The 24,021-nt window shown below is 40.2% G+C and overlaps 4 protein-coding genes, 1 non-coding gene and 1 pseudogene across 11 annotated transcripts; 5 read left to right on the plus strand and 1 right to left on the minus strand.

Annotated features, from left to right (window-relative positions):
- Positions 1 to 3,559: 3,559 nt before the first annotated feature.
- On the plus strand, positions 3,560 to 6,389 carry LOC125196103 (subtilisin-like protease). The gene is made up of 3 exons (XM_048094478.2): positions 3,560 to 3,947; positions 4,244 to 5,354; positions 5,448 to 6,389. Exons 1-3 carry the CDS (start codon positions 3,648 to 3,650, stop codon positions 6,281 to 6,283), a joined length of 2,247 nt encoding a protein of 748 aa, XP_047950435.2. The 5' UTR covers positions 3,560 to 3,647; the 3' UTR covers positions 6,284 to 6,389.
- A 117-nt stretch (positions 6,390 to 6,506) lies between these two features.
- LOC148926987 (signal recognition particle RNA) lies at positions 6,507 to 6,811 on the plus strand. The gene has a single exon (XR_016130033.1).
- Positions 6,812 to 7,772: 961 nt separating this feature from the next.
- On the plus strand, positions 7,773 to 10,083 carry LOC125195954 (subtilisin-like protease 4 pseudogene; annotated as a pseudogene).
- A 58-nt stretch (positions 10,084 to 10,141) lies between these two features.
- LOC125195955 (YTH family protein) lies at positions 10,142 to 16,054 on the minus strand. 4 transcript variants are annotated; one of them, XM_048094264.2, is made up of 9 exons: positions 15,930 to 16,054; positions 14,008 to 14,123; positions 12,656 to 12,729; positions 12,064 to 12,315; positions 11,906 to 11,982; positions 11,484 to 11,811; positions 10,832 to 10,888; positions 10,479 to 10,540; positions 10,142 to 10,401 (listed from the first exon to the last, which is right to left on the minus strand). In XM_048094264.2, the coding sequence occupies exons 2-9, from the start codon at positions 14,096 to 14,098 to the stop codon at positions 10,350 to 10,352; spliced, it is 993 nt and encodes a 330-aa protein (XP_047950221.2). In that variant the 5' UTR covers positions 14,099 to 14,123; positions 15,930 to 16,054; the 3' UTR covers positions 10,142 to 10,349. The 4 variants fall into 4 exon arrangements, with proteins under 4 accessions (XP_047950221.2, XP_047950219.2, XP_047950217.2 ...); XM_048094262.2 differs by having other exon boundaries at positions 11,484 to 11,796; positions 12,500 to 12,729; XM_048094260.2 differs by having other exon boundaries at positions 12,500 to 12,729.
- Positions 16,055 to 17,008: 954 nt separating this feature from the next.
- HPR3 (D-isomer specific 2-hydroxyacid dehydrogenase family protein) lies at positions 17,009 to 19,201 on the plus strand. The gene is made up of 2 exons (XM_048094869.2): positions 17,009 to 17,634; positions 18,450 to 19,201. The coding sequence occupies exons 1-2, from the start codon at positions 17,191 to 17,193 to the stop codon at positions 18,984 to 18,986; spliced, it is 981 nt and encodes a 326-aa protein (XP_047950826.2). The 5' UTR covers positions 17,009 to 17,190; the 3' UTR covers positions 18,987 to 19,201.
- Positions 19,202 to 20,046: 845 nt separating this feature from the next.
- PGRL1B (PGR5-like B) lies at positions 20,047 to 23,910 on the plus strand. Of its 4 annotated transcripts, none has more exons than XR_016129050.1 (12): positions 20,047 to 20,320; positions 21,087 to 21,202; positions 21,358 to 21,454; positions 21,557 to 21,657; positions 21,911 to 21,967; positions 22,341 to 22,417; positions 22,556 to 22,607; positions 23,065 to 23,175; positions 23,257 to 23,354; positions 23,431 to 23,511; positions 23,591 to 23,668; positions 23,753 to 23,910. XR_016129050.1 is itself a non-coding variant. In XM_089057625.1 (11 exons), exons 1-10 carry the CDS (start codon positions 20,128 to 20,130, stop codon positions 23,498 to 23,500), a joined length of 972 nt encoding a protein of 323 aa, XP_088913751.1. In that variant the 5' UTR covers positions 20,047 to 20,127; the 3' UTR covers positions 23,501 to 23,511; positions 23,591 to 23,910. The 4 variants fall into 4 exon arrangements, 2 of the variants coding, with proteins under 2 accessions (XP_088913751.1, XP_088913752.1); XR_016129051.1 differs by having other exon boundaries at positions 23,431 to 23,506; XM_089057625.1 differs by having other exon boundaries at positions 23,591 to 23,910.
- The last annotated feature ends 111 nt before the right edge of the window (positions 23,911 to 24,021 follow it).

Genomic DNA, 24,021 nt, shown 5'->3' on the forward strand with positions numbered 1-24,021 from the left:
GTTATTGTCACCAATTGAACGTAAAAATAACTAGGTAGTATCCAATTTCTATCAGTTAGATGTGAGAAATGAGAATCATAACTTTCACTCTAATATTTCATATGTAAGTAAAACGATCAATAATAATCAAATTCATGCACAATATGAACACATGTATTTGCTCGTTAAAACTAAGTCACCAACAACGAACGATATACCACTAACAAAAATAAACAATAACGATCAAACACCAATATCCAACAAAATTGTATATCAAATTTATCTATAACTTTTTTATAACAGTATCATTATTAATTCTATTCATATTTTTCCAACCTATGAACCTACCAATTATGTATCAATCCTTTTCACTTGTATCAAGTGAAAATACTTCACTTCAATGGTGGAGTCGTGACACAGCGTGTCAGAAGCTGGACCTATTACTTCTTTATATTATAAGGCGTATACGAGAATAGTACTAATTTTGTTAAGAAATAGTAATGAATTAATTATATCGAACAAATGAAAAAAATTGGAATATGATTTGTAAGTTGAAAAAACATGAGATATAATTGATTTTATTATTAAAGGTTGGAGGTAAAATCGATAAATTTAAAATTTAGGATGTAGAGGTGTTGTGACAGAATAGAGCAATTGTGTAATCGAGATAAACAGAAACGTAAAGAAGACAACGTACTGAAGACACAGATTTACGTGGTTCACCAACGTTGCGTTGGCTACGTCCACGGGCGGAAATGGACAACATATATTATTCAGAGTGTTTTCAGATTACAGAGTTATATCCCTACTTCTATATAAATAGGCACACAGACGACGGGCTAGGCCCAAATACAAAATTAGGACCTAAAACATAAACATGTCATAGCGTCGGCTAGCGGCAAACTATAACGGATTCAAGGCATACTAACGAGAGGAAATGATAAAATCATTAATATATTATTAACTCTATACAATTGGACGCGAATCCTCTCACATGGGACAATGGTCCACGAAAACGCTAATTGAAAGAAAACATGAAAAGCAATACATTGTGGAAATATTGTAACCACATTGACTTAGAAAAAATATAAGTCTTTGATTGATGCTATGATCAATTGATTGGTAGTAGTACTAATTTTGGCCCTATAGACATGTTGAAGTTATTCAACATCGCCTTTTATAAGAGATGATTTCTCTTAATAATAGAATATATACTAAGATATGATGTAGATATGCTCGTATCACAGAAAGTTCCTAAGAGCATCCGCAATGGTCGGTTAGCGACCGGCTAGCCGATTCGTCGCGCTAGCCGATCGGCTAGCCGAACCATTGCAATCGGCGAGGACGAAATCGGCGAGCGGATCGGCGTGGGCTGGCCGATCGCTCGTCGCTGGCCGAAGCGCTGGCCGATCGGCTAGCCGCCATTGTGGCGGCCCGATCGGCCAGCGCTATTTTTTAATTCTTTTTTTTTTTATTTTTGAAAAACTATATAAACGCGATTTTCTCTATCTCTAAATTTCTGTACAAGAGCAACATCTAGCGATGGACAACAACAACTAGCCCAATACAAAATTAAGACCTAAAACAAAATTATGATACTCCATAAATCCTAATTGAGGCCGATAAACATAGAGATGCGTTTACAGTGAGTTAGGATGGATTCATAAACATAATTCAAACAAAACATAATTCACTTTGATCATTTTTTATGCACTATTTAAATTTGAGCTCAATTTTATCTCACCAATTCAAAAATCCCCCTTCATAGTTTGCGTTGATAATTAAGTAAGTGGACTAATAGACTTATAGAAAATGGACATCAGGCTATAGTAGAGAAAAGTAAAGTACCATGCTGTATGCTCTTTATATTAAGAAAAAAATGGACATCATGTAACGCTGAGTCTTGTAATACAGGCTAGTGACTCTAGTGCCTTCAATAAGGTGGGTTTAGGGTTTTACCCCTATTAAATTAAATTTTCTTTGAGAGTTTAATTTTTGATAATTTAGATTACTAATAGGGACTTTTGCATAAAAATTCGTATAAAATTTAGATCGATTTAAAAAATTCACAGTAGAAAAACTTTAAAAAAATTAATTTCAATAGGCCCGGCCCCTTGTCCAATTCATGTAGTCCCGTCCCGGTCTTCTACATCATATATTTATCAAATAAGAATAATCAAATTCAGAGTATCAGATCACATTATAGTCATCAAAGAAAACAACCACGAAATTGCACCCTTTAAAACAACTAGATTAGCATTACACATGTGCGGTTTATTTAATATTCTTCGTCCCACTATAAGTGACATATTTTTCTTTTTTGATGTCTCACTCTAAATGACACATTTCTTAAAATAAAACCATCACAATCTCTACTTTGCGCCAACGGGATCACTAGAAGCTGCCGATGTTAGGAATGCGATAGAGGCGGCCGCATATCCCTCTAGACTAGTGGACAAAGGAGCAGAAGTAAAAATAGCCGATGGCGCAGCCATGATTCTGGTGAAAACAAAAGCCTAGTATATTGTTAAATGCTATCCTTCTGTTTTGATTTCTTTTGTATTTCCAAACCTTCGAGCTTCAAATTAAATTCTAGGAGTGCTACTTTTTTGTTAACTCATGATGTCTAAAGCAATGAATGTGAAACTGTTAAGTGTTAACCATGCCTTAAGTTGTTGTCATCTTGCTTCAGTTCCCAATTCAATATGTACTCTATTAGTCTATTAATTTACCAAATATGCATATGCATGATTGAAGTTAGGCAGACACATTTGGTAAACATGATGAATAGGCTGAATTCATACTAGATTTATCACACATATGTATACATTATAGGGACGACCACAAATAGTAAGTTTAGTATGAATGAATTCACTCATTTCATAATTCATACCACTTCACATGCAATTCACCAAAGACAAGGATAAAAGGATACAAATTCATTAATATTCGACGACGACGACCACGACTTAACAAAAATAATCAATATCCAATAAAATTCAAATTCATCTCAATCTTGGAAATTTATCAAATTTATCTATAACTTTTTATAATTGTATCAATTCTTTTCATATTTTTCATTTTTCCAACCTGTGAACCTATCAATTATGTATCAATCCCTTTCACTTTAACAAAACTTCACTCCAACGGTGGAGTCGCGACACAGCGTGTCAGAAGCTAGCTGGGACTATTATATACTACTACTTGTTTAAATAATAAGGCGAATAAGTACTATTTTTGTTTAGAAATTACTACTATTACCTAAAAGTAATTAATTATATCGAACAAATAAAAAAATTGGAATATAGTAATTTGTAAGTTGAAAAAACATGAGATACTAATTGACGCAATTATTAAAGGCTGGAGGTAAAATTGATAAATTTCAAATTTTAGAATATAAATGACAAAATCATTAAAGGTTAGGGTGTATTATTAGTTGTATAGAATTGAACGTGAATACTCTCACATGGGACAATGGTCCACAAAAACGCTAATTGAAAGATAAGTTGCTAAAGCAATACGAATTGGAATTGGAAATATTACAAAGACCTTGACTTAGAAAATATTAAGTCGTTGATTGGCTTAATGCTATACACAAGTTGTTTACAATATCGCCTTCTATAAGATGCATCCAGAATGAACACACCAAATTCACACTTGCTCATAATATGAATTTGTTCAACTTCAACATGTCTTTCCTCATTGTTTGCATATTCTTCATCACTAGCCTGCCCAAATATTCTGCATCTCAGACACCAAATAAAAGTAGTTTACAAACCTACATTGTTCTTGTCGAGGCACCTGATGACGGCGCAAGTATCATGTCGGAATCCGAAGAATTGGAGAGCTGGTACCGCTCTTTCCTACCGGCCGCCACCACCGCAAGCTCGGGGGAAGACGAGGCGCGTCTCGTCTACTCGTACCGCCACGTGTTCAAGGGGTTCGCAGCCCGGCTTTCGGCCGACCAGGTTGATAAAAATCCATGGGTTCCATCCTAAAACCAATTGGTGATAGGAAGAGGGGCCCATGAGACTTATATACTAGTTTATACTGTTGGGTTAGTTATTTTTTCGGTTTTTGGCCCAGATATACTGCTAATCGGCGACCTGCTCTGACAGCATGATAAAAATCCATGGGTTCCATCCTAAAACCAATTGGCGATAGGAGGAGGGGCCTATGAGACTTATATACTAGTTTCAGTTTTCTCTTGACACCGATGTGGGACAATTTTATGTTATATTTTTAGTTTCAATTGCCAACACAGGTGAAAGAAATGGAGAAGAAGAGAGGGTTCGTGTCAGCACGGCCACAGAAATCGATGTCGCTGCACACAACACATTCTCCCAACTTCCTGGGGCTCAACCCGAACACGGGCTTGTGGAAGGAGAGTAACTACGGGGAAGGTGTGATCATCGGTGTGCTCGACACGGGAGTGCTGCCCGAGCACCCTTCGTTCACGGACGAAGGAATGCCGCCTCCCCCGGCTAAGTGGAAGGGGAAGTGCCAATTCAACCACACCACATGCAACAACAAAATCATCGGAGCCAGATACTTCAACGCGGAGGACCAGAGCCCCCTGGACGACGACGGCCACGGGACCCACACGGCGGGCACTGCTGCTGGGAGATTCGTCCGAGGTGCCAATCTGTTTGGCATCGCCAACGGCACTGCTGCTGGCGCCGCGCCACTTGCTCACCTAGCCGTATACAAAGTGTGCTGTGGCGAAAGCGACACCCTTGCCGGTATGGATGCCGCGATTGAGGATGGAGTCGACGTGCTCTCGATCTCTCTCGGCTCGGTAACGGATAACTTGTACGATGATTCTATAGCAATCGGAGCATTCAGCGCGATGGAGAAGGGGATCTTCGTTAGCTGCTCAGCCGGAAACAACGGTCCCCTTTTCTCGTATGTGGGAAACGGGGCACCTTGGATTCTGACGGTGGGAGCAAGCAGCATAGACAGAAAGCTGACTGCAAAAGCAGTGCTCGGAAACAACCAACAATTTGAGGGCGAATCAGCTTTCCAACCGTCCAACTTTCCGCAAAAGCAGTTCCCCCTGGTGTATGCAGGGATGCTCAACGCTTCCGATGAAGATGCGCCTTACTGCTACAACGAATCACTCAGCCGAAGCGACATCCGAGGTAAGATAGTGGTGTGTGAGCTAGGTGGATTTTTGACAAGGGTCGAAAAGGGAGCAGCCGTGAAGAGTGGCGGCGGCGTAGCCATGATTCTCTTAAACTTTGAGTATTACGGAAACACCGTTACGACTGAAGCCCATGTCCTCCCAACCACTCACGTCACCTACGCCGCCGGACTCAAGATCAAAGCTTACATAAACTCCACAGCAGCGCCCACCGCCACTATTTCTTTCCAAGGTCCTTTCTTGTTTTCTTAAAGTCCATACTACCTTGTATTTTGATGAAATATTGTCTAAGTTTGACTAGGCACGGGTTTTTATTTGCCAACAGGGACCGTGATTGGTGATGACCGTGCACCAGTCGTCGCTTCGTTTTCCTCCAGGGGTCCTAACTTTCCAAGCCCTGGAATCTTGAAACCCGACATTTTAGGACCCGGAGTCAATATTCTTGCAGCGTGGCCCACTTCCGTGGAAGGCAACCCCACCACAAAGTCCAACTTCAACGTACTTTCGGGCACCTCAATGTCGTGCCCGCACCTCAGCGGCGTGGCGGCTCTGCTCAAGAGCGCGCATCCCGACTGGTCTCCCGCCGCGATCAAGTCCGCCATCATGACCACCGCGGACGTCGTGAACCTCGCAGGTAACCCGATCGAGGACGAGAAGTACCTCCCGGCCGACATCTTCGCCACGGGATCGGGCCACGTGAATCCATCCAGAGCTAATGATCCGGGGCTCGTGTACGACGTCCAGCCCCAAGACTACCTTCCGTACTTATGCGGCCTCAACTACACGAACCGCCAAGTCGGGACGTTCCTGCAGCGGAGGGTGAATTGCTCGGTCGAGCCAAGGATACCGGAAGCAGAGCTGAACTATCCTTCATTCTCTATCAACTTAAACAGATCAACTTCCCAGGTTTACACCCGGACCGTCACAAACGTAGGCGACCCTGTCTCGTCTTACCAGGTGGAGATCTCGCCGCCACAGGGAGTTGAAGTCCGTGTCGATCCGACCACGCTCAAGTTCACCGAGATGAACCAGAAACTGCAGTACGAGGTCACGTTCAGCCGGCTGGCCTCGGCTCCGAATAAGCCGTTCGTACAAGGATTCTTGAAATGGACATCTCCCAGTCGCTCTGTTCGGAGCCCTATTGCAGTTATATTGTCTTAAATGTTGCTGGAATGAATCATGTCTGAAACTAGGATCATAATAGTTTCAGATTTATAGACTTATGTGAGATGCCTATATCTATGAAGAATAATTGATTTCTGCTTAATTCAAAATTATAACAAAATCAGTGAAATTATGTTGTCAAAATATTGAAATTTGTCCCACATCGGTTTCTGAGCAAAGATATATGGCGTATATATGAAGTGAAAGAACATAGATTGACGCCGAGCCTTGTAACGTGGGCTTGTGACCCGAGTGGGGGCAATAAGGTGGTTGGACGTTGGGCCATTTCCGGTCAGCTGGGCTTCAGGCAGCGTTTCTGGCTTGCCCGTTCCAAGCGGCGGAGTTGGGCTGCGCGGCCTGTTCGAAGGGACGGGCCTCGTGGCTCCTAAAGTGGAGGGCACCGCGTCAGGCTGGCTTAACAGAGCAGCGTTAAACTTCCCGCTCTCTGCAGTGGAAGGATTACGAGCCTGTGCTGTCCGAGCCCATTAAAGTTGAATTGGTTGGCCCAATTGAACAATTACTTTTTGGCCCAAATTTAATTTTTAATAATATTTATTGTGTCAATTTATATTTTCTGCCCTTTTCCAAAAATAATTTTTAGAAATAAATATGTCAACTGTGATTATGATCATGTAATTGATTAAAAATGTCAACGCTCCAGTAATTATCTAGAAATATAAATATGAGAATGGGAATTTTTTTAAAAATCAACATACGTTAATTATCCCAAGTCAATGACTATTAGTATGTTAATTAGTTGGATATGTTTGTTTGGATTAATTATTGTCAACCAATCCATATGATTAATTTATTAAATTTTGCAAATGGACATGAGGACGACAAAGAGCATGCCATCATTAAAAAAAATAGCTAGTTTCATTGTAAAATGCATATTTTAATAGTTAAATATTAGTACATACTATAAAAAAGAAAAATACTAATAAATTTTATTCACCACATTTATTATTTTTATTAATATTAATATGGAAGAATACTAATAATAACTTATATAATATAAACATGAAATAAAATTATACTATCTGAGAATAAATAATACGGAGTAAAAGTTTGGCATTTATGTGAGAACAATGAACAATATTCTCTATTACTAGTCGTTTACTCTTTCTCTTATTCAAAACTAGGCATACTTCTAAACAAAATTAGGACTGGACTTCATCAATTATCATAATAATCTTGCAATTAATTAATTTGCAACTTCCCATAGTCATTTCTTTGGAAAAACTCAACGTACGTAAGATAAATATTTTGAATGAAATAATGATATTGACATATTCCCCACTCGTCATCTTATCAGTGTAGGTAATATATACATTTCCATCTTTTTCTACTATTAATTAATCTTCACGATGTGTTCCAGAAAAAGAATAAGTCATCAAATACTAATATACGAACTAGTTGTTAATAACACCACATAAGGAAACGCATATATATATGTTAGAGAAAGCAAGATCACAAACATCAAAAGATGGATTACAAATCCTTGATAACCCTCATGCTTTGCATGTTCAATTTCCATATGATAATACGAACGCTAGATGCTACATCCGATGAAATATCTTTAGAGACGTACATCGTACACGTTGATCACGAAGCCAAGCCAGAAGATTTGGACAACTTGTACAAATCACTCCTATCAACAACAACAACAGATGATCACCGGAGACGGTTGACCTACTCATATCGGAACGTCTTCCGAGGCTTCGCCGCCAGGCTATCACCGGATGAAGTGAAAGCGATGGAGACGAAGCCAGGGTTCTTCTCCGCGCGCCTACAAAGAAAAATATCCCTCCACACAACCCACTCTCCCAACTTCCTCGGGCTGAACCGAAACACCGGATTCTGGCAAAGCTCTGGCTACGGCCGGGGCATCATCATCGGAGTCCTGGACTCCGGGATCCTCCCGGAGCACCCTTCGTTCAGCGACGAAGGGATGCCTCCCCCGCCGGCTAAGTGGAAGGGGAGGTGCGAGTTCAACCACACCTCGTGCAACAACAAGATCATCGGAGCAAGAGTCTTCACGAGTACCTCTGGCGACACCCCTTTAGACGAAGACAGCCACGGCACTCACACGGCCAGCACCGCGGCCGGGAGATTCGTGGGAGGGGCTAATGTGTTCGGCAACGCTAATGGGACGGCGGTGGGGATTGCGCCGATGGCTCACCTTGCTATATACAAAGTGTGTGGGGAATTCTGCTTTGAGAGTGATGTACTTGCTGCCATGGATGCTGCTGTTGATGATGGTGTCGACATTCTTTCCCTTTCACTTGGTACACTCTCTATCAATCTCCATGATGATCCCATCTCCCTTGGAGCTTACTCTGCCACGGAGCAGGGGATTTTGGTCAGCTGCTCCGCCGGCAACAGCGGACCTTCCAACTTCTCCTTATCAAATGAAGCGCCGTGGATTCTCACTGTCGGCGCCAGCACCATCGATCGGAAGATACGAGCAACCGTTGCGTTGGGAAACAACGCAACATTCGACGGTGAGTCGGCTTTCCAGCCTGCGGATTTCCCGGCGAAACAGCTTCCGCTGGTGAACGCCGCCGGCCTCAACGCCACCGACCCCCGAATCCAGTTCTGCGGTGAGGCCTCTCTCAACAAAACCGACATACGAGGAAAGGTCGTCGTCTGCGAGGTCGGAGGTTCGATAACAAGAATCGACAAGGGGATCGCCGTCAAGAACGGCGGCGGCGCCGCCATGATCCTCGTAAACCCCGCCGCTTACGGAAACCTCACCCTCGCGGACGCCCACGTGCTCCCTGCGGCGCACGTGAGCTACGCGGACGGGCTGAGGATCAAAACCTACATCAACGCGACCGCGGCCCCCACGGCCACGGTCGCGTTCGGAGGGACCGTGATCGGTGACAGCCGGGCCCCGGTCGTCGCCGCGTTCTCGTCCCGGGGCCCGAACTACGCGAGCCGCGGGATACTGAAGCCCGACGTCCTAGGTCCCGGAGTCAACATCCTGGCGGCGTGGATAACACCGTCCAAGCCGTTCAGCATGATCTCCGGGACCTCGATGTCGTGCCCGCACCTCAGCGGCGTGGCAGCGCTGCTGAGGAGCACGCACCCGGACTGGTCCCCGGCGGCAGTCAAGTCCGCGATCATGACCACGGCCGATGTGGTCAACCTCGCCAAGAATCCGATCGAGGACGAGAGGTTCCTTCCGGCCTCGGTGTTCGCTACCGGGTCGGGCCATGTGAACCCATCCCGGGCAGCGGATCCAGGGCTCGTTTACGACATCCAACCAGAGGACTACATTCCTTATCTGTGCGGTCTGAACTACACAAACAGACAAGTTGGGGTGATTCTACAGAGAAAGGTGAACTGCTCTGTGGAGGGAAGTATACGAGAAGGGGACTTAAACTACCCTTCATTCGCCGTTACTTTTAGCAGTTTGGCGTCGGCGGCAGCTTCTCAGACATATACGAGGACGGTGACGAACGTCGGAGAGGAGACCTCGTCTTACGCTGTCGAGATTGTGGCACCAGCTGGGATTCAAGTGCGTGTGGAGCCGACGAAGCTCGATTTCTCCGAGGTTAATCAGAAGCTGCAATATAATGTGACATTCAGCAGATTGAACATGACTCTGTTTGGATATGTCCAAGGCTACTTGAAGTGGGATTCTTCCAAGCACTCTGTGAGGAGTCCTATCGCCGGAATACTGCGGTGAATGGAGATTCCGGCAACTTTCTATGTATAGTGTGTTGCTATTCTTTGCAATTTCAGAAACAAATCGATATGTAATAACATCATAAAAACAAAGTACTTAAGAATCGACTGACCTAAAAGTAATCCAAACACAAAATGAGGATGATAGGCAAATGCAGCAAATGGAGCAATTTAACAATTTCTATATACAAATTCATTGACCATTCCCTAAAAATACAACAAGAATTACGCATAAATTCAAGTCCCGCGGCTCAAAATTATAAGTAGCGAGAGTTTAAAGCAGGATCCGCTTCGCGGAGAGACAAAAACAACAACAGCTCATGTACAGTACAGCATGTTTAGCAAAAGAATTGAAGCCATGAAGATGCACTCATTCGAGGGATTGGCGGTAACTCCTTTTCTTTGAGCTGCTTGCCGATTGCCTGTTTTATATAAATGCTCAAAATTACGACCTTATGCTTACAAAAAATTGAATGGAGATATGATATGAGCGACTTACGAATCATCAGATCGTTCTTTACTGGATGATGACTTCTGCAAGCTCGTGGACCGTCCAGCAGCCTGTGAAATATGCATCAAGTCTTATTTAGCCTCTCATAGCCAACCCAAGTATCCTCCTTCAATAAGTAGTTGAACACAACAACAAAATATATATGGCACTGCGAAACATACATCTGCCTTTTTCTTAATGGGAAAAATCCTTATTGAATTATTAATGCCGTTTGGGTCTATATCACTATGTCCCTATAAAAATTCATCAAACTGGAACAGTTCTGAATAACTGCCACAACTATAGTTTCTGGCACAAAAGAATTCATATGAAATTATGAACAATAAGTATCAAATACTAACAGTGATGTGTAATCTTCTGGTGGCTTGAGTATGAGCTTCGAGGTATTCTTCATATGTCTGCAAACAGATAAGAACATTGTAACCATCGGCAACACAGCCTCTGCTGTAAAGGTTAAAGTTGAGGTATATTGGAAAGCTCGCACCAATCAAATAGGTCAACCAAACCAAAGAGTAATAAACATCATATAATTGCTTGACCAACAGATGATAGATTCAATGCATTCATACAATATCAGAAAAAGGGTTTAACAGTAATCAGATGATAAAAGTACAATTCCCAACCAATATTTAAAAATTAGAAACTGAAAAAATGAGTTCCTACTTGTTTAATTATATGAGATAACAGCATTGCTAGTTACATGTATGTGATTCCATAAAATCACTTAAGCAAACCACCAGTTGAGTGTCAACTAAATTCAATAGCAAACTACATTCTGATTAAATGTACTTGATTCTAAGTACCAACTTTAATAAAAGAGATGTTTCAACAAATAGATTTAGGAAAAGAACAAGAAAGACAAAGCTCCACTAACAAGTTTTCTCGCAACCCTTTTGTCTCTGATCACTTACATCATCATGGGAAGACTACACTAAGTAGTAAATGCATGAGCTGGTAATTCAGTAAAGCAGCATGTGATGAAACAATCCTTACCATTTCCAGTATGTCATCTTCAGTGAAATTGCCAACATCGGTGCTCCCTTCTGCTGACAAGCCCCAACTATCAATTCTAGAAGAATTATTGATCTTATTAGTTGAACTTCCACTTATCTGACTATGCCTTGACAGGTTTACATCAGCTCTCTGGTGAGGCAACTGAAACCTACTTGCTTCTGCTTGATGGTGGTAAAGTAAGGATGGATAAAGTAGAGGAGACATGTGCATTGGATTTGGAGGCATGTTAAAATCCTCATCATGTACTGGATGGAATGGGTCTATGTAAGGTCTTCTTGTAGAAAAATCATCCCTACAGATTTCATCCCTTCAATAACAAAAATTATACAAGAAAATTGTCGAAAGAGAAAGGAAGATATATAGTAATGCTTTATAGATTAATAACTGGATGTAAAATATACCTAAGCAAGTTAGTATTCATATCAGCTCCCTCATCAAGAAGCTCACACAGAGCTGCCCCTATATCCCCAGGCAACTCCTGACAAGTATATACCCGATCATAGGTTCATGTAGCAACAACAATACATCAGAAGGCTCTTAAAAAGCTCAGACAAGATACCTGACAGTCTCTACTAATTTTGACAGGTTTGAACTCATTCCAGGGATTTTTCAGATGGAGTGTCTTCTGAAAAGGTAAGTCCTGTAAGCGCAGCCATTTGACTTTAAAACTACGGCCCCAGGGATTATTTTTCCCACTTCCTTGACTCCATATGTTATCCCTTCTCCAACCAACGGAAGACATCATTTGAGCATATCCTTGGAAGAACCCACTCATGTTGACACTAAATATAAGAATAACCTTGCCAGAATTCTGCATAATCACTTGAAATGTATTATTTGTATGATACTTTCTTCCTAATGTTTTAGGCGGAAATCACTCTAGTACTCTAAAGAGATGAGTCATCTAAACTCACACCAGCCTAATGCCTATTATACATTAACATCAAAGTAATTACTAAAATCATTTACATGAACAAAAAAACAAGAAATGTTACTTGAAAGGCTTCTTCAAGAATGGGCTCATTCATTACTTGAGTGGCCCAAATTCCCTTCTTTATTGACATTTGAATATTTTGCTGATTCAAGCTCTTGATAACAAAATATCTTGTATTATTCAAGTTATTCTTCTTAATTTCACTTGACGTTCCCACCCGCTCACATGAATGCACTGGCTCCTCAGCGGCTGAGTGGCATGTTTCCTCATTGGACCTGCCTCTTGGATGCACTACAAAATAATTCCAGATATGTCACTCAGAAAGGCATCTAGGAACTCAAGGATTAAGATCAAGTCTGATGTTAGCATATTGACTACAAGAAACACCATGTACTATCAGTATCACCACCATATTCAGATTGTTACATGTCATCATAATATATATCCTTAAAGACTAATGAGGTAGTAGGTCCAGTTCCCACTAAATAAATGGGAATGGAAAAAGACAAGAGACAGCAAAGGATCATCATTGCATTCAATTATAGACTATGCAAAGGAAAATTCAGTTCAACAATGCACATATGCATTCGACCACATTTGGAAACAAAGAAGCTAGGAAGTAACTCAACTGTATGAAATTTTTTATGTCATTGGTTAAAGGGGGAGTAACATAGCTCCTGAGAGAAGTAGACAGGTTGTATATGCAGGATAGTCATTTATTTTTAGCATATAGAAAACCTAACACTAAGACAATTTCAAACAGATAATCTGGTCAATTACACTGCCTACAATTTGTGTAGGAATTCAACAGTCAATGATAGAGCCATCAAACATGAATATTTACATAGTGAAGTTGTAATGATCTCAAACCATGTAGAAGTCTTGTACAGATCATCTAAAACTATAGTGCCCTGGCACAGCACAGTTAGCACTACTTCCATATGCAAGACATAATCATAAAAATCTTAGACTAAACCTAATACTATAAGTTTGACAGAGTGTGTTTCTGTTCAGCCACTCATAACAAAGTGTAATTTATTTATCAAACTTAAGTTTATTTAAATTCAACAAACCTCGTCCTTCACTAATAAAAATAAATGACAATATTCTCATTTTCTGATTTTCTTTTCAATAGCTAACTTCTATACTCCGTTAAATGGCCAGATGATAGTCTTTCTCAGAACAAAATAATATTAATACTATAAGCCCAATTTCATTTTTCACTGGTTCGTATACGCAACTGTGCAGCACAATGAAGATGGCTAATGCATTTAGCTTCAGCTGGCTTCCTTTCTTTGGAAGTCTCCATTAATAGTCCAAACTAATGATAATTCTTGAACAGGAACTGGATATATAATGACTTTGAACAGGAACTGGATATATAATGACTTTGAACAGGAAAAGCATCAAGAATAAACAGAAAACCATGTCCTGGGGCTAGTACTGACTACTGAAACTCCACTGATATAATCCTGATATCAGAACTACACAGTTTAAATTTCATTTCTACAAATGCAGTAATTGAGAGCAAAACTAGGATGAATCAGGAGAAAGGAAAAGAAATACCACCTGAGTCATGCAAGTTCCTCGTGTCTCTTTTGGATTCAGTACCTAGTGAATCAATCACAGGGATAATTTCTCTTGCAGTTTCAGACGGCATGCTTTGGTGGCCTGGCCCCCTAGCTCTACAGGAGCGAAAAAGAGGAAAACCATAGTTAGAACTATAAAACCCTCGCTCACAACAAACTCGCGCTAATAACTGAAAACTAAATTCGAGAAACAAAATACGTTAAGCATACATACACATGCTTTAAGACCAATTTCTTGCACAAATTATGTAACCAAAGAAAACACTAGGTAGCTTTATGGTAATAGGAATTAAGAAATACTAGAAGCAGGGTTCAGCAGAGTAACACTACAATGCACCATCTTAACCCAAAGATTGTAATTTTAGAGCAAGAGACCCAGTTGGAATCATTTGAATTTCCATACAGTTAGAATCTCCAAGGAACAAAAATCAAGTGTAAGAGCCATGGTAAAGCTAAAAACATTTGATTAAACACACAACACCATACAGTAGCTAAATGAACACGAATATCACATCACCAATGCAGCAATCCATCAGACTCAAATAGAGAAATAAGGTTGGAGAAGGACACAACTATATTGCAAACTCGGGAAGTATCAAGATTGTTTTATGGTTTCACTATATTTGAGGACACACATTTCTTCTTCATCCAAGGAAAAAAACATAGTGTCAGAACAGATACAGTTCCAGATTTATTATATAATGATATAAACCACATTGAACTGTACCTATGGAGGATCAGTAATGGAAACCATTAATTATGAAAGAACAGCAAACATGAAAATAGACACCAAAAATAAATATGTTAATAGACATACAAATATAAATCTTAAAAGTTACAGCCCCAAGGTTCCAAGCTAAATGTGATATATCCTTGTTATTGCTCCCGTATTATGTTCTGTTAACTCAAGACTCGAGAAAGAAGATATCACAATCAGAGAATTAGTATATAAATATAACAAAAGAAGACAGTAAGAATCATAGCAAATAAATGGCTGGTCTCTATCTCTCTCACCAAAGCTTATAAGTAACAAATTGCGCCGCAATTCCACATTTTCAACTCTAAGTACTACTAATAAGGTTAGACCAGTTTATGGGCGCAAAACCATTTGCGTTAATCTATGAGGAATGCAAGCATAACCTAATCATAACACACTAATCCAAACACGTAGAAAATAAAAGTATTTTAAACAGTGTAACTTTACTGCCATTCTCTCTGGCAATTTACCAATCTGGATAAAGTCAAATGTAAACCTATGTACTATTATCCTCTAAACCCAACTTAGCCGTTCCACACAGTCCCATAGCTACATTCACAAGCCCTTACTGTATAATATCATATCTATTGTCTGAGCTCCCTTCTAGGACCTTCTCTGAGTGCGTGGGAGATATCTAATAACTTAAAACTTAATCTTTTCATGCTTTCTTCCTGAACTTTTCTAGTTCAATAAATTAACTAATGCCACCTCATTCATGTTATAGAGAGTTTTCCGCAACTTCCTCATCCACTGAGACAACTGCATTATTAATGCAACATAACCTAAATGTGATCTTTTGATAGCTCAAATTGAAGAATTCAATCACAATTATCTTCCCTTTTGCATTCCTTTAACCAAATGCCACTAGAAAAAACAGTGGAGTATAAGATTGGGAAGAAAAATTGATGGTGCTCCCACCCACCACACAGCCACCGTAGGATGAAAGTGATTCTAGAAGCAAATTAACTTAAAGAAGTGCCAACAGCAACCACACAACCCAAAACGAAAAGGAAAAACATTGAAAATTTTAGCTCAGTATCCAAATTTAAACTCGAACATTTTATGCGGGAGAGTGAGTGAGCAAGCAACAATGAATATATGCAAACCAAAGCAAAATAATTAAGGAAAGCAAGCTGCAAACGTACCGTCGAACGAGAGAGAATGGTTCAGCGTGTCTGTGAGAGAGAGAGAGAGGAGAGAGAAATGAACGAATGTAGCAAGTGAAAAAATGATAGATTTTGCCCTAATTTCTTTTACCTAACCGGTTCATATGCAATAAAGCCCTTTCTGTCTTTTTTTCTTTATTTTTCCTTTTTTTTTATAAATTGCGGACTCGCACGCAAAGATTCCACGACTGCACGTGTTCGAGTGCGGTAGTTCGTGGCTCATACATGGTGCACGTACGATAAACGCACTAAGTTTTCTAATTAATATGCATATGAAAAATATCGAGAAGTTAATGAGTTACTAATATTCGGTTATATAATTAGATAATTTCAATTACTTAGTGGAGTAATAATTTAAGATTGCATACGCGTGCAACCACATGCGCTCCATGAATGGCTGAAAAGCATAAATGGCCACTAGTCGCGCGTTAGAACTGCCCAAGGTTTATCGAACCGGCCGTTAAAACCGAAACCGTAACCGGCGGTTACGGTTCCGAATCGAAACCGTGAGAATTTATCCCAACTGAAACCGTCGATTTTTGAACCGTGGTTCGGTTCAGGTTCAAAATTTTTCGAACCGAAACCGTGTCGGAACCGCAGGTTCTGGGCGATTTCAAACCGGAACCGCAAAAAACCACCGGAAAACCGTGAAATCAAGCCGGAATCGCAAAAAACCGGCGGTTTTGAACCGTGGAAAACCGCAGGTTCGGAACCGAAACCGAAACCGGCGGTTTTGGAACCGTAACCGCGAAACACCCTCACGGTTCGGTTCCGGTTCAACAATTTCCAAAATCGGAACCGGCAGTTCCGAACCATAATCGTCGGTTCCTGAACTGTGGGCACCTCTATCGCGCGTGGCAGGGACGGTCTGTGCACCATTGTGTTGCGGATTCCGTCCTAATGCCTTTCAACTCAATTTTTTATTACATTTCTTAAAATTTATGTCGGATCAAAGTGGAACACATAACGAAGATGGTGGGAGTATAATTTTTCTTCTATATATTAGAAATGTACAGGCGCTCATAGTCTCCCCTAGCCTAATATAGAAACACAAATATCAACTATTGTGTCGCCGGGACAAATCTTGCTACAACGAATATCGACTATCGTACAAATTCGTACCGACGAGAATTCTGATGAAATAAAGACAAGAGGGAGTAGTGTAGTACTACTACACAATTTCATCCCCTAATTTGTGAGTGAGCCCCAAAACATTTTGGTTACATCGCCGCTAAGTGACATGGCCGGCGACGAAGAAACCCCGCCGCTGCTCATCCTCCACCACCTCCCCAACTTCAAGCTATCGATCTTCCCCCTCCTCCGCTCCAAATACACCGTCCTCGACCCGCTCGACGACCCGCCCCACCCCTCCTTCCACCCACTCTCCAAGGCCGCCCGCCTCATGCTCTGCACGGGGCCCACGCCCGTCACCGCCGCCGTCCTCGACGCCTACCCCGCCCTCCAGTGCATCGTCGGCTCCAGCGCCGGCGTCAACCACTTCGACCTCGCCGCCTGCCGCCGCCGCCGCCTCCGCATTACCTGCGCCGGAGATTCCTTCTCCGACGACGTCGCCGACTACGCCGTCGGCCTCGCTATCGACGTGCTGCGCCGGGTCTCCGCCGCCGATCGGTTTGTGCGGGCCGGGTCTTGGCCCGTTATGAGAGAGTATGGGCTTGCCTCAAAGGTATCTTTGTTTGTTTTTTCATTTGAATTTTGTCGTTTATATTTATTATCACCAAACCATATTTTAACATAGGTGGATTAGGTTTATGTCTTTTTTGTGCAATCAAAGTTCCAAATATCAAGAAGTAGGAGTAATATTTAATTGATTAGAAAAATGTACTTTTACTCCTAGTTTAATCCACTTGTTGCTTGTTATTAGAAACAAATTTTGATGATTCAAATAGAATATAAATGAAAAAAAGCATGGAACATTGTGTCTACAACAAGTTAAAGAAAGAAAACAAATGCTCCCTCCGTCCCGGATAATTTGGGACACTTTGACCCGACACGAGTTTTAAGAAATCTAATGAAAAGTGAGTTGAAAAAGTTGGTGGGATGTGGGTCCTACTTTTAAAGAATTAGTTTTATAATAAAATGGGAGTAAGAATGAGTTAGTGGAATATGAGATCCACTACCAAAATTATGTGGAATGGGACAAATTATGTGGGACAGCCCGAAATGGAATACTGGATCGAATTATTTGGGACGGAGGGAGTAATATATAAAGACACAATGTTTCATGCTCTCTTCCTTTCATTTTAACATGTTATCCAAGCTATTAAATCATTTCTTTACTCAATGGTGTTGTGGACTCTAAACTAAAGATTCTCTATTATTCGTATAATAATATCGAATATTTGTATTTTGTGGAAATTATATGCAAGGGCAAATGTCACAATAATAAGAATTTCCTTAGTAAAAAAAGTGATCACTTAAACCACTCTTTCTTGCTATGGCTAAAATCTTGAATCATCTATCTTGAATCAAAATGTTCAGGTGAGTGGAAAAAGAGTTGGTATTGTCGGATTAGGAAGCATAGGTTCAAGAGTAGCCAAGAGGTTCGAGTCATTCGGGTGCACCATCGCCTACACCTCCACAAAAAAGAAGCCAAACATTCCCTACACTTTCCACGCCAACGCCGCCCTCCTCGCATCCAACGTGGACATACTGGTCGTCTGCTGCGCCCTCACGGACGAGACGCGCCACCTCATCAGCACCGAGGTCATGGCCGCGCTGGGGAAGTCGGGCATCATCGTGAACGTGGGGCGCGGGGCGCTCGTGGACGAGAAGGCCTTGGTGGAGATGCTGGTGAAGGGTGAGATCGGGGGAGCTGGCTTGGATGTGTTCGAGCGCGAGCCTCACGTCCCGCGAGAGCTCTTTGCGCTGGATAACGTCGTCTTGTCCCCGCACCATGCTGTCCTTACACCGGAGTCGTTGGGAGCCATTGAGGATCTTCTACTTGCTAACATTGAAGCTTTCTTCTCTAACCAGCCTTTGAGGGCTGAGGTGCAGCTTGATCAGTTTGATTCATGAGACAAGATGTGTGTTGATGTGTTTGGAATAAAGGATGCATGAGCTGAAAATAATGTATCCAACTTATGATGTTTTTTTTTATTTGGATGCAATGACTTTGTGTAATCTTCAAAGTAATATAGGACTAGGAGTACTCCCTTCATCAACAAAACAGTGGCTTATTTTGTCATTTGGGTACATTTGCTATTTACCTTTTTCGATGGAGTTTCCATTAACTTCTTTTGTCTTCATAAAATCAAACAATTTTCTAGTCAATATGAATTTTAAATTGCAAACAAGAATATTTGTTTTGGATTATGTATTTATAAAACAGAAAATTTGACCATTTTCTTATTGTCTTCATAAACTTGAGTTTTGAGTCATAATACTTGAATTTTGAATTTGTTGTTTCTTCCTGTGAATAAAATTATCTCTAAACATAATCTGACATGACAACTAAAAAACGAGGTTGTTTTTGTACATTAAAACTACTAATCTCTCCGTCCCATAATATATAGACGTCACACTTTTATTTTTAGTTTGTCTCATAAGAGATGTTATATTTTCTTTTTTTTTAAAAAATCACTCTCACATCAATAATAAAATTATATTTTTACTCACTACTTAACACAAAATAACATCTACTAAAATCTCGTACTATCTCCCAAGTGTGACATCTATTATGGGACAGAGGAAGTACTATTCGGTGATGAATGATGTTATTTATAATAAGTCGAAATATGGAGATTAATTAAACGATTATCATTTTATAATAATTGTACAAAAATGAAAGTTTGTGATTTAGATATTGGTTAAATTGACATAATTTCATCAATTAAATCATAATTATTCAATTTAAATCATAATGCAAAACATGTGGGAACCGTCATCCACGTGTCGGAACAAGGTCGGCCTGAGATGATTCCCAAATCAAACAAAGCTCCGACGCGGCAGTTCCACAACAGTAGTAAGAAGAAAACAACCAAATCACCAGATTTTCATTACCAACAAAAACAAACTCACTCAAATTCCCCACCACACATTCCCATTCGCCTTATCTCCAACCCCTTCCCTCTCTCCCACTAATTTCCCACATCTTTCAAATGCACCCATTTCCCCAAAACCGCCTCCCACTCTCCTCGCCCCGCCGCCGCCGCCACAGATGGCCTCAAGACTCGGCTTCAACCTATCAAAACCCAATCTTTTCACTGCCCAAATCAGAAAACCACTCTTCTCCGCTTCTTCTCTGCCGTCCCCAGCTCCCGTAGTTCACTCGCTTCAATTCGCTTCCAAGAAACTGACTTTCCAGCGCAGACTGCTCTGTATATCTCCTCAAGCCACCAGTGAGCAACCAGGTTTAGCTACGAACCACCTTAAATCTATGATCATCAGATATATACTAGTTTATGATTGCTTGTTTCTCTAACTATTTTAGATGCCTCACTTCAAAGTCTGAAGAATCCTTAGTAAAATTTTACCTAGTTATGACCTATTTTGTTAGGAAATCGACTCAAGTAACCACGAATATGAAATAGATATGTTTATGTTTATCTAAATTTTGGGGCGATGTAAAGCCAAATTTCACTATATAAACTTTGGATACAATTTTTGAATAAAAGTACCCATTTTACACTGTAAAATGAGTTAATAGAATGTGGGTGAAGGGTGAAAGGAGATTCTTATTGTGGCCTGTGGGACTAACCAAAATGGCAAAAATGGAGTCTTATTGTGGGACGGAGGGAGTACAATGGAAGAGAGGATGTATAGGCAAAAACAACGAACTTAATGCTAACACAATAGGTTACAAGTTAGGCCTAAATATAAATTGTACGGAAGCCCAAACGTCGTTGTGGTCTAATGAAATGAGTTGGATCGCGGTGATTGTGGACTCATTTACTTCCTTTCAAGCTCCAATGGCGAAATAAAGCGTTTGTGGATAGTGTAATAGTTTGGATTTGAGGAAGCATTTGTTGCTCTTGAAGAACCACCCCCTTGTGTATTGTTACGTTAAAGAGCTAACAATGTGATGTAAACCTTTTGAAATATTGAAGCATCTGCTCAAGAATATAACTTTGCAGTCATTTCTTGTGCTACTCATGTTGACGTTTATATTTGTTACAGGTCAGGTCCAAGAAGACGAGGTTGTTGACAGCAATGTCTTGCCTTATTGCACCTTAGATAAGAAGGAGAAAAAGACGATCGGCGAGATGGAGCAGGAGTTTCTGCAAGCACTTCAAGTAAATAATCACATTCCTTCGTTTTCTTGTAGCAACTTGTTATTATCTATTTATAGACCTAATTTCCAGAAATTATGAAGATTTATCTTCATTCTTAGCCTTGATACCTTATTTTTGTATAATCTTTGATGTTCTGTGATGTTACGCAATTGCAGGCCTTCTACTATGAAGGAAAATCTATCATGTCCAATGAGGAATTTGATAACCTCAAGGAAGAACTCATGTGGGAGGGAAGCAGTGTTGTAATGCTAAGTAATAACTGTTTCATCTTGCATTTTCCAATTTTTGCAGGGCTTTGGATTTTTTTTAATGAATTTTCTTATCACTCTGACTTCATGTGTGTTTTTAATTCAGGCGCTGATGAACAGAGGTTTCTAGAAGCTTCAATGGCTTATGTATCTGGTAACCCGATTCTGTCAGATGAGGAATATGATAAGCTGAAAACACAACTAAAGGTATATTAGTACAGGGCAAGAAAAACAATGTAATAGGAGTATCAGTGAGAACTATCCACAACATATCTTTAGATCTTTGGGGTGAAAAAGCTCTTCAGATTTTCTTTTAGAGTAACTCTTCGGAAACTTGTTTATATTTCTCTGTGTTTGATGATGAACCGTTTTCGTTATTTGCCTTATTTGGTATCATTACCTTATTCTTGAACTTGTTTTGATGTACCATCCCTTCCTTCTGTTGATCTATTTGTTGTAGATTGATGGGAGTGATATCGTGGTCGAGGGGCCTCGATGCAGTCTACGTAGCAAAAAGGTTTGCTGCTCTCCTCCTTCCTTGCATATACGAGGACCAATCCTTTCATGTTATATATAAATTCATTGGACTCTTCTCAACAACGTCAATCGCATAATATGTCGATCCCCTCAGCTATCCAGCTTGATGAAAGAAAAAGATTCACTAAGAACTCTCTTTCTCTTAAATTATTGCAGCAACTGTATATACATGGTGTCATTTGTTGCTGAAGGAGATGCTCTCAGTATTTAATAAATTAATATGATGAAAATTTTCGATTGTGTAGGTTTTGTACTTCTGCTGAAAACATGAACATGCGTCCTTGTATCAACCTTTTTGACTAATTTATCATACTTAAGTGGCCTTTCGTATCTCATTTAGTTCCGACGCGCAGGTTTATAGTGACCTTTCTGTCGACTACCTCAAGATGTTTCTTCTGAATGTGCCAGCGGCAGTGGTGGCATTAGTATTGTAAGTGAAATTCTACCGCCGAACTATAGTTAGATGTTACTTGAATTCATTTGCATCTAAATTGTTTGCATTTGCGTGCCTATCTTCTATAGAAGAGTGCACAGACACATCACCTTAACGAATATCCTGTATTTGTAGGTTTTTCTTTCTTGATGATTTGACTGGATTCGAGATCACTTATCTCTTGGAGGTAATCCAATACTGGTTTCTGTAAATCGTCTCATCTGCATCCAACATCTTAATATTTTGCATTGATCATTAGATTCACATGAAACTATTGGAAATGGAAAGTTGAATCTTTGCACAATGCTCATCTTCTACACTACTCTGCTTTCTGTTAGGAAATAAACACATAATCATGAACATAAACAAAATAAACACATGAATTGTTTAATGTGTATATACATCTGCTGGTAATGTCAAGCCATAGATTTGATTTCACTACATAATTTTCGGATGCAATTTACAATGAGAAAGGGATATATTATAGGCAGAAAAAGAACCCTAATACTCCTTTACACAATAGGAATTGGGCGGGGCCTAACTATATAAATTGTGCTACGAATGCCCAAACCAGTTAACTTTCTTTAAGGCTTCATACTCAACAATTTTTTTTGTATGTTAACTCGAGAAAATTGCCTTCGCAGCTTCCAGAGCCATTCAGTTTCATTTTCACGTGGTTCGCAGCTTTGCCACTCATACTATATTTGTCTTTCACCTTCACAAACTTCATTGTAAAAGACTTTCTGATCTTAGTGGTGAGTAAGGCTCTCCTAAACTCTTGAATCCCGGTCTCCTTATCGAAGTTCTCAAGTTGTTCGATAAATATAACGTTCCAGGGACCCTGCCCGAACTGTGGCACGGAAAACACTTCATTCTTTGGTACCATACTGTCCATATCGAGCGGGGGAGCCACTAACAAGGTCAAATGTTCGAAGTAAGTCAACATTCCTGATAATCATCACATTTATTTCTGGCATTTTGGTAACTGTATGTTACAACATGATTCTCAGCTGTGGCACGGACATGGTGTACGATTCTAAGTCGCGGTTGATTACACTGCCGGAAGGAAGTGAGGCTTGAACTCAGGTAAGGTAATCCTCTTCACTGTTTGCTTCTCTTCAGTTTTATGAATTAGAATAAATTGTAAATCCAAGTTATTTTGTTCATCAGGAAATATTTTTGGTTAAATATGCAAATCTTCAAGAGCTGGTGTGATTCAAGGGGAAAGAATGCATAAGCAATGTAAATGTGAGTAGTTTGGTATGTGAAGGATGCATATATTAAAGATGTATCTTATGTATATTATTATTCTATACATAATATATCAGACAGGTTGAGGGACTTAAAGAAACGAGATAGCCAAAAATCATAAACAAGACTGATTTTATGCGGTACTGTCCCGAGATCAAGTATCGGACTTTATCTACCTAATTGAACAACATTCATAAGATCCACTTTTAATCTATCAAATTGAACTATACTTTATATGATGTTCTTTAATCTCATGCTGCTTTCATAGATCTTTTTTTTTTATGTTTGTTTTTTGAACATACAAGATAAGGCCATTTTTATGCTTAGAAACTAAGCATAAATGGACCTAA

Source organism: Salvia hispanica, chromosome 4 (genome assembly GCF_029641045.1).
Source record: "Salvia hispanica isolate PSC_SH4W2 chromosome 4, Shi_PSC_v1, whole genome shotgun sequence".
Lineage (NCBI taxonomy): Eukaryota > Viridiplantae > Streptophyta > Magnoliopsida > Lamiales > Lamiaceae > Salvia > Salvia hispanica.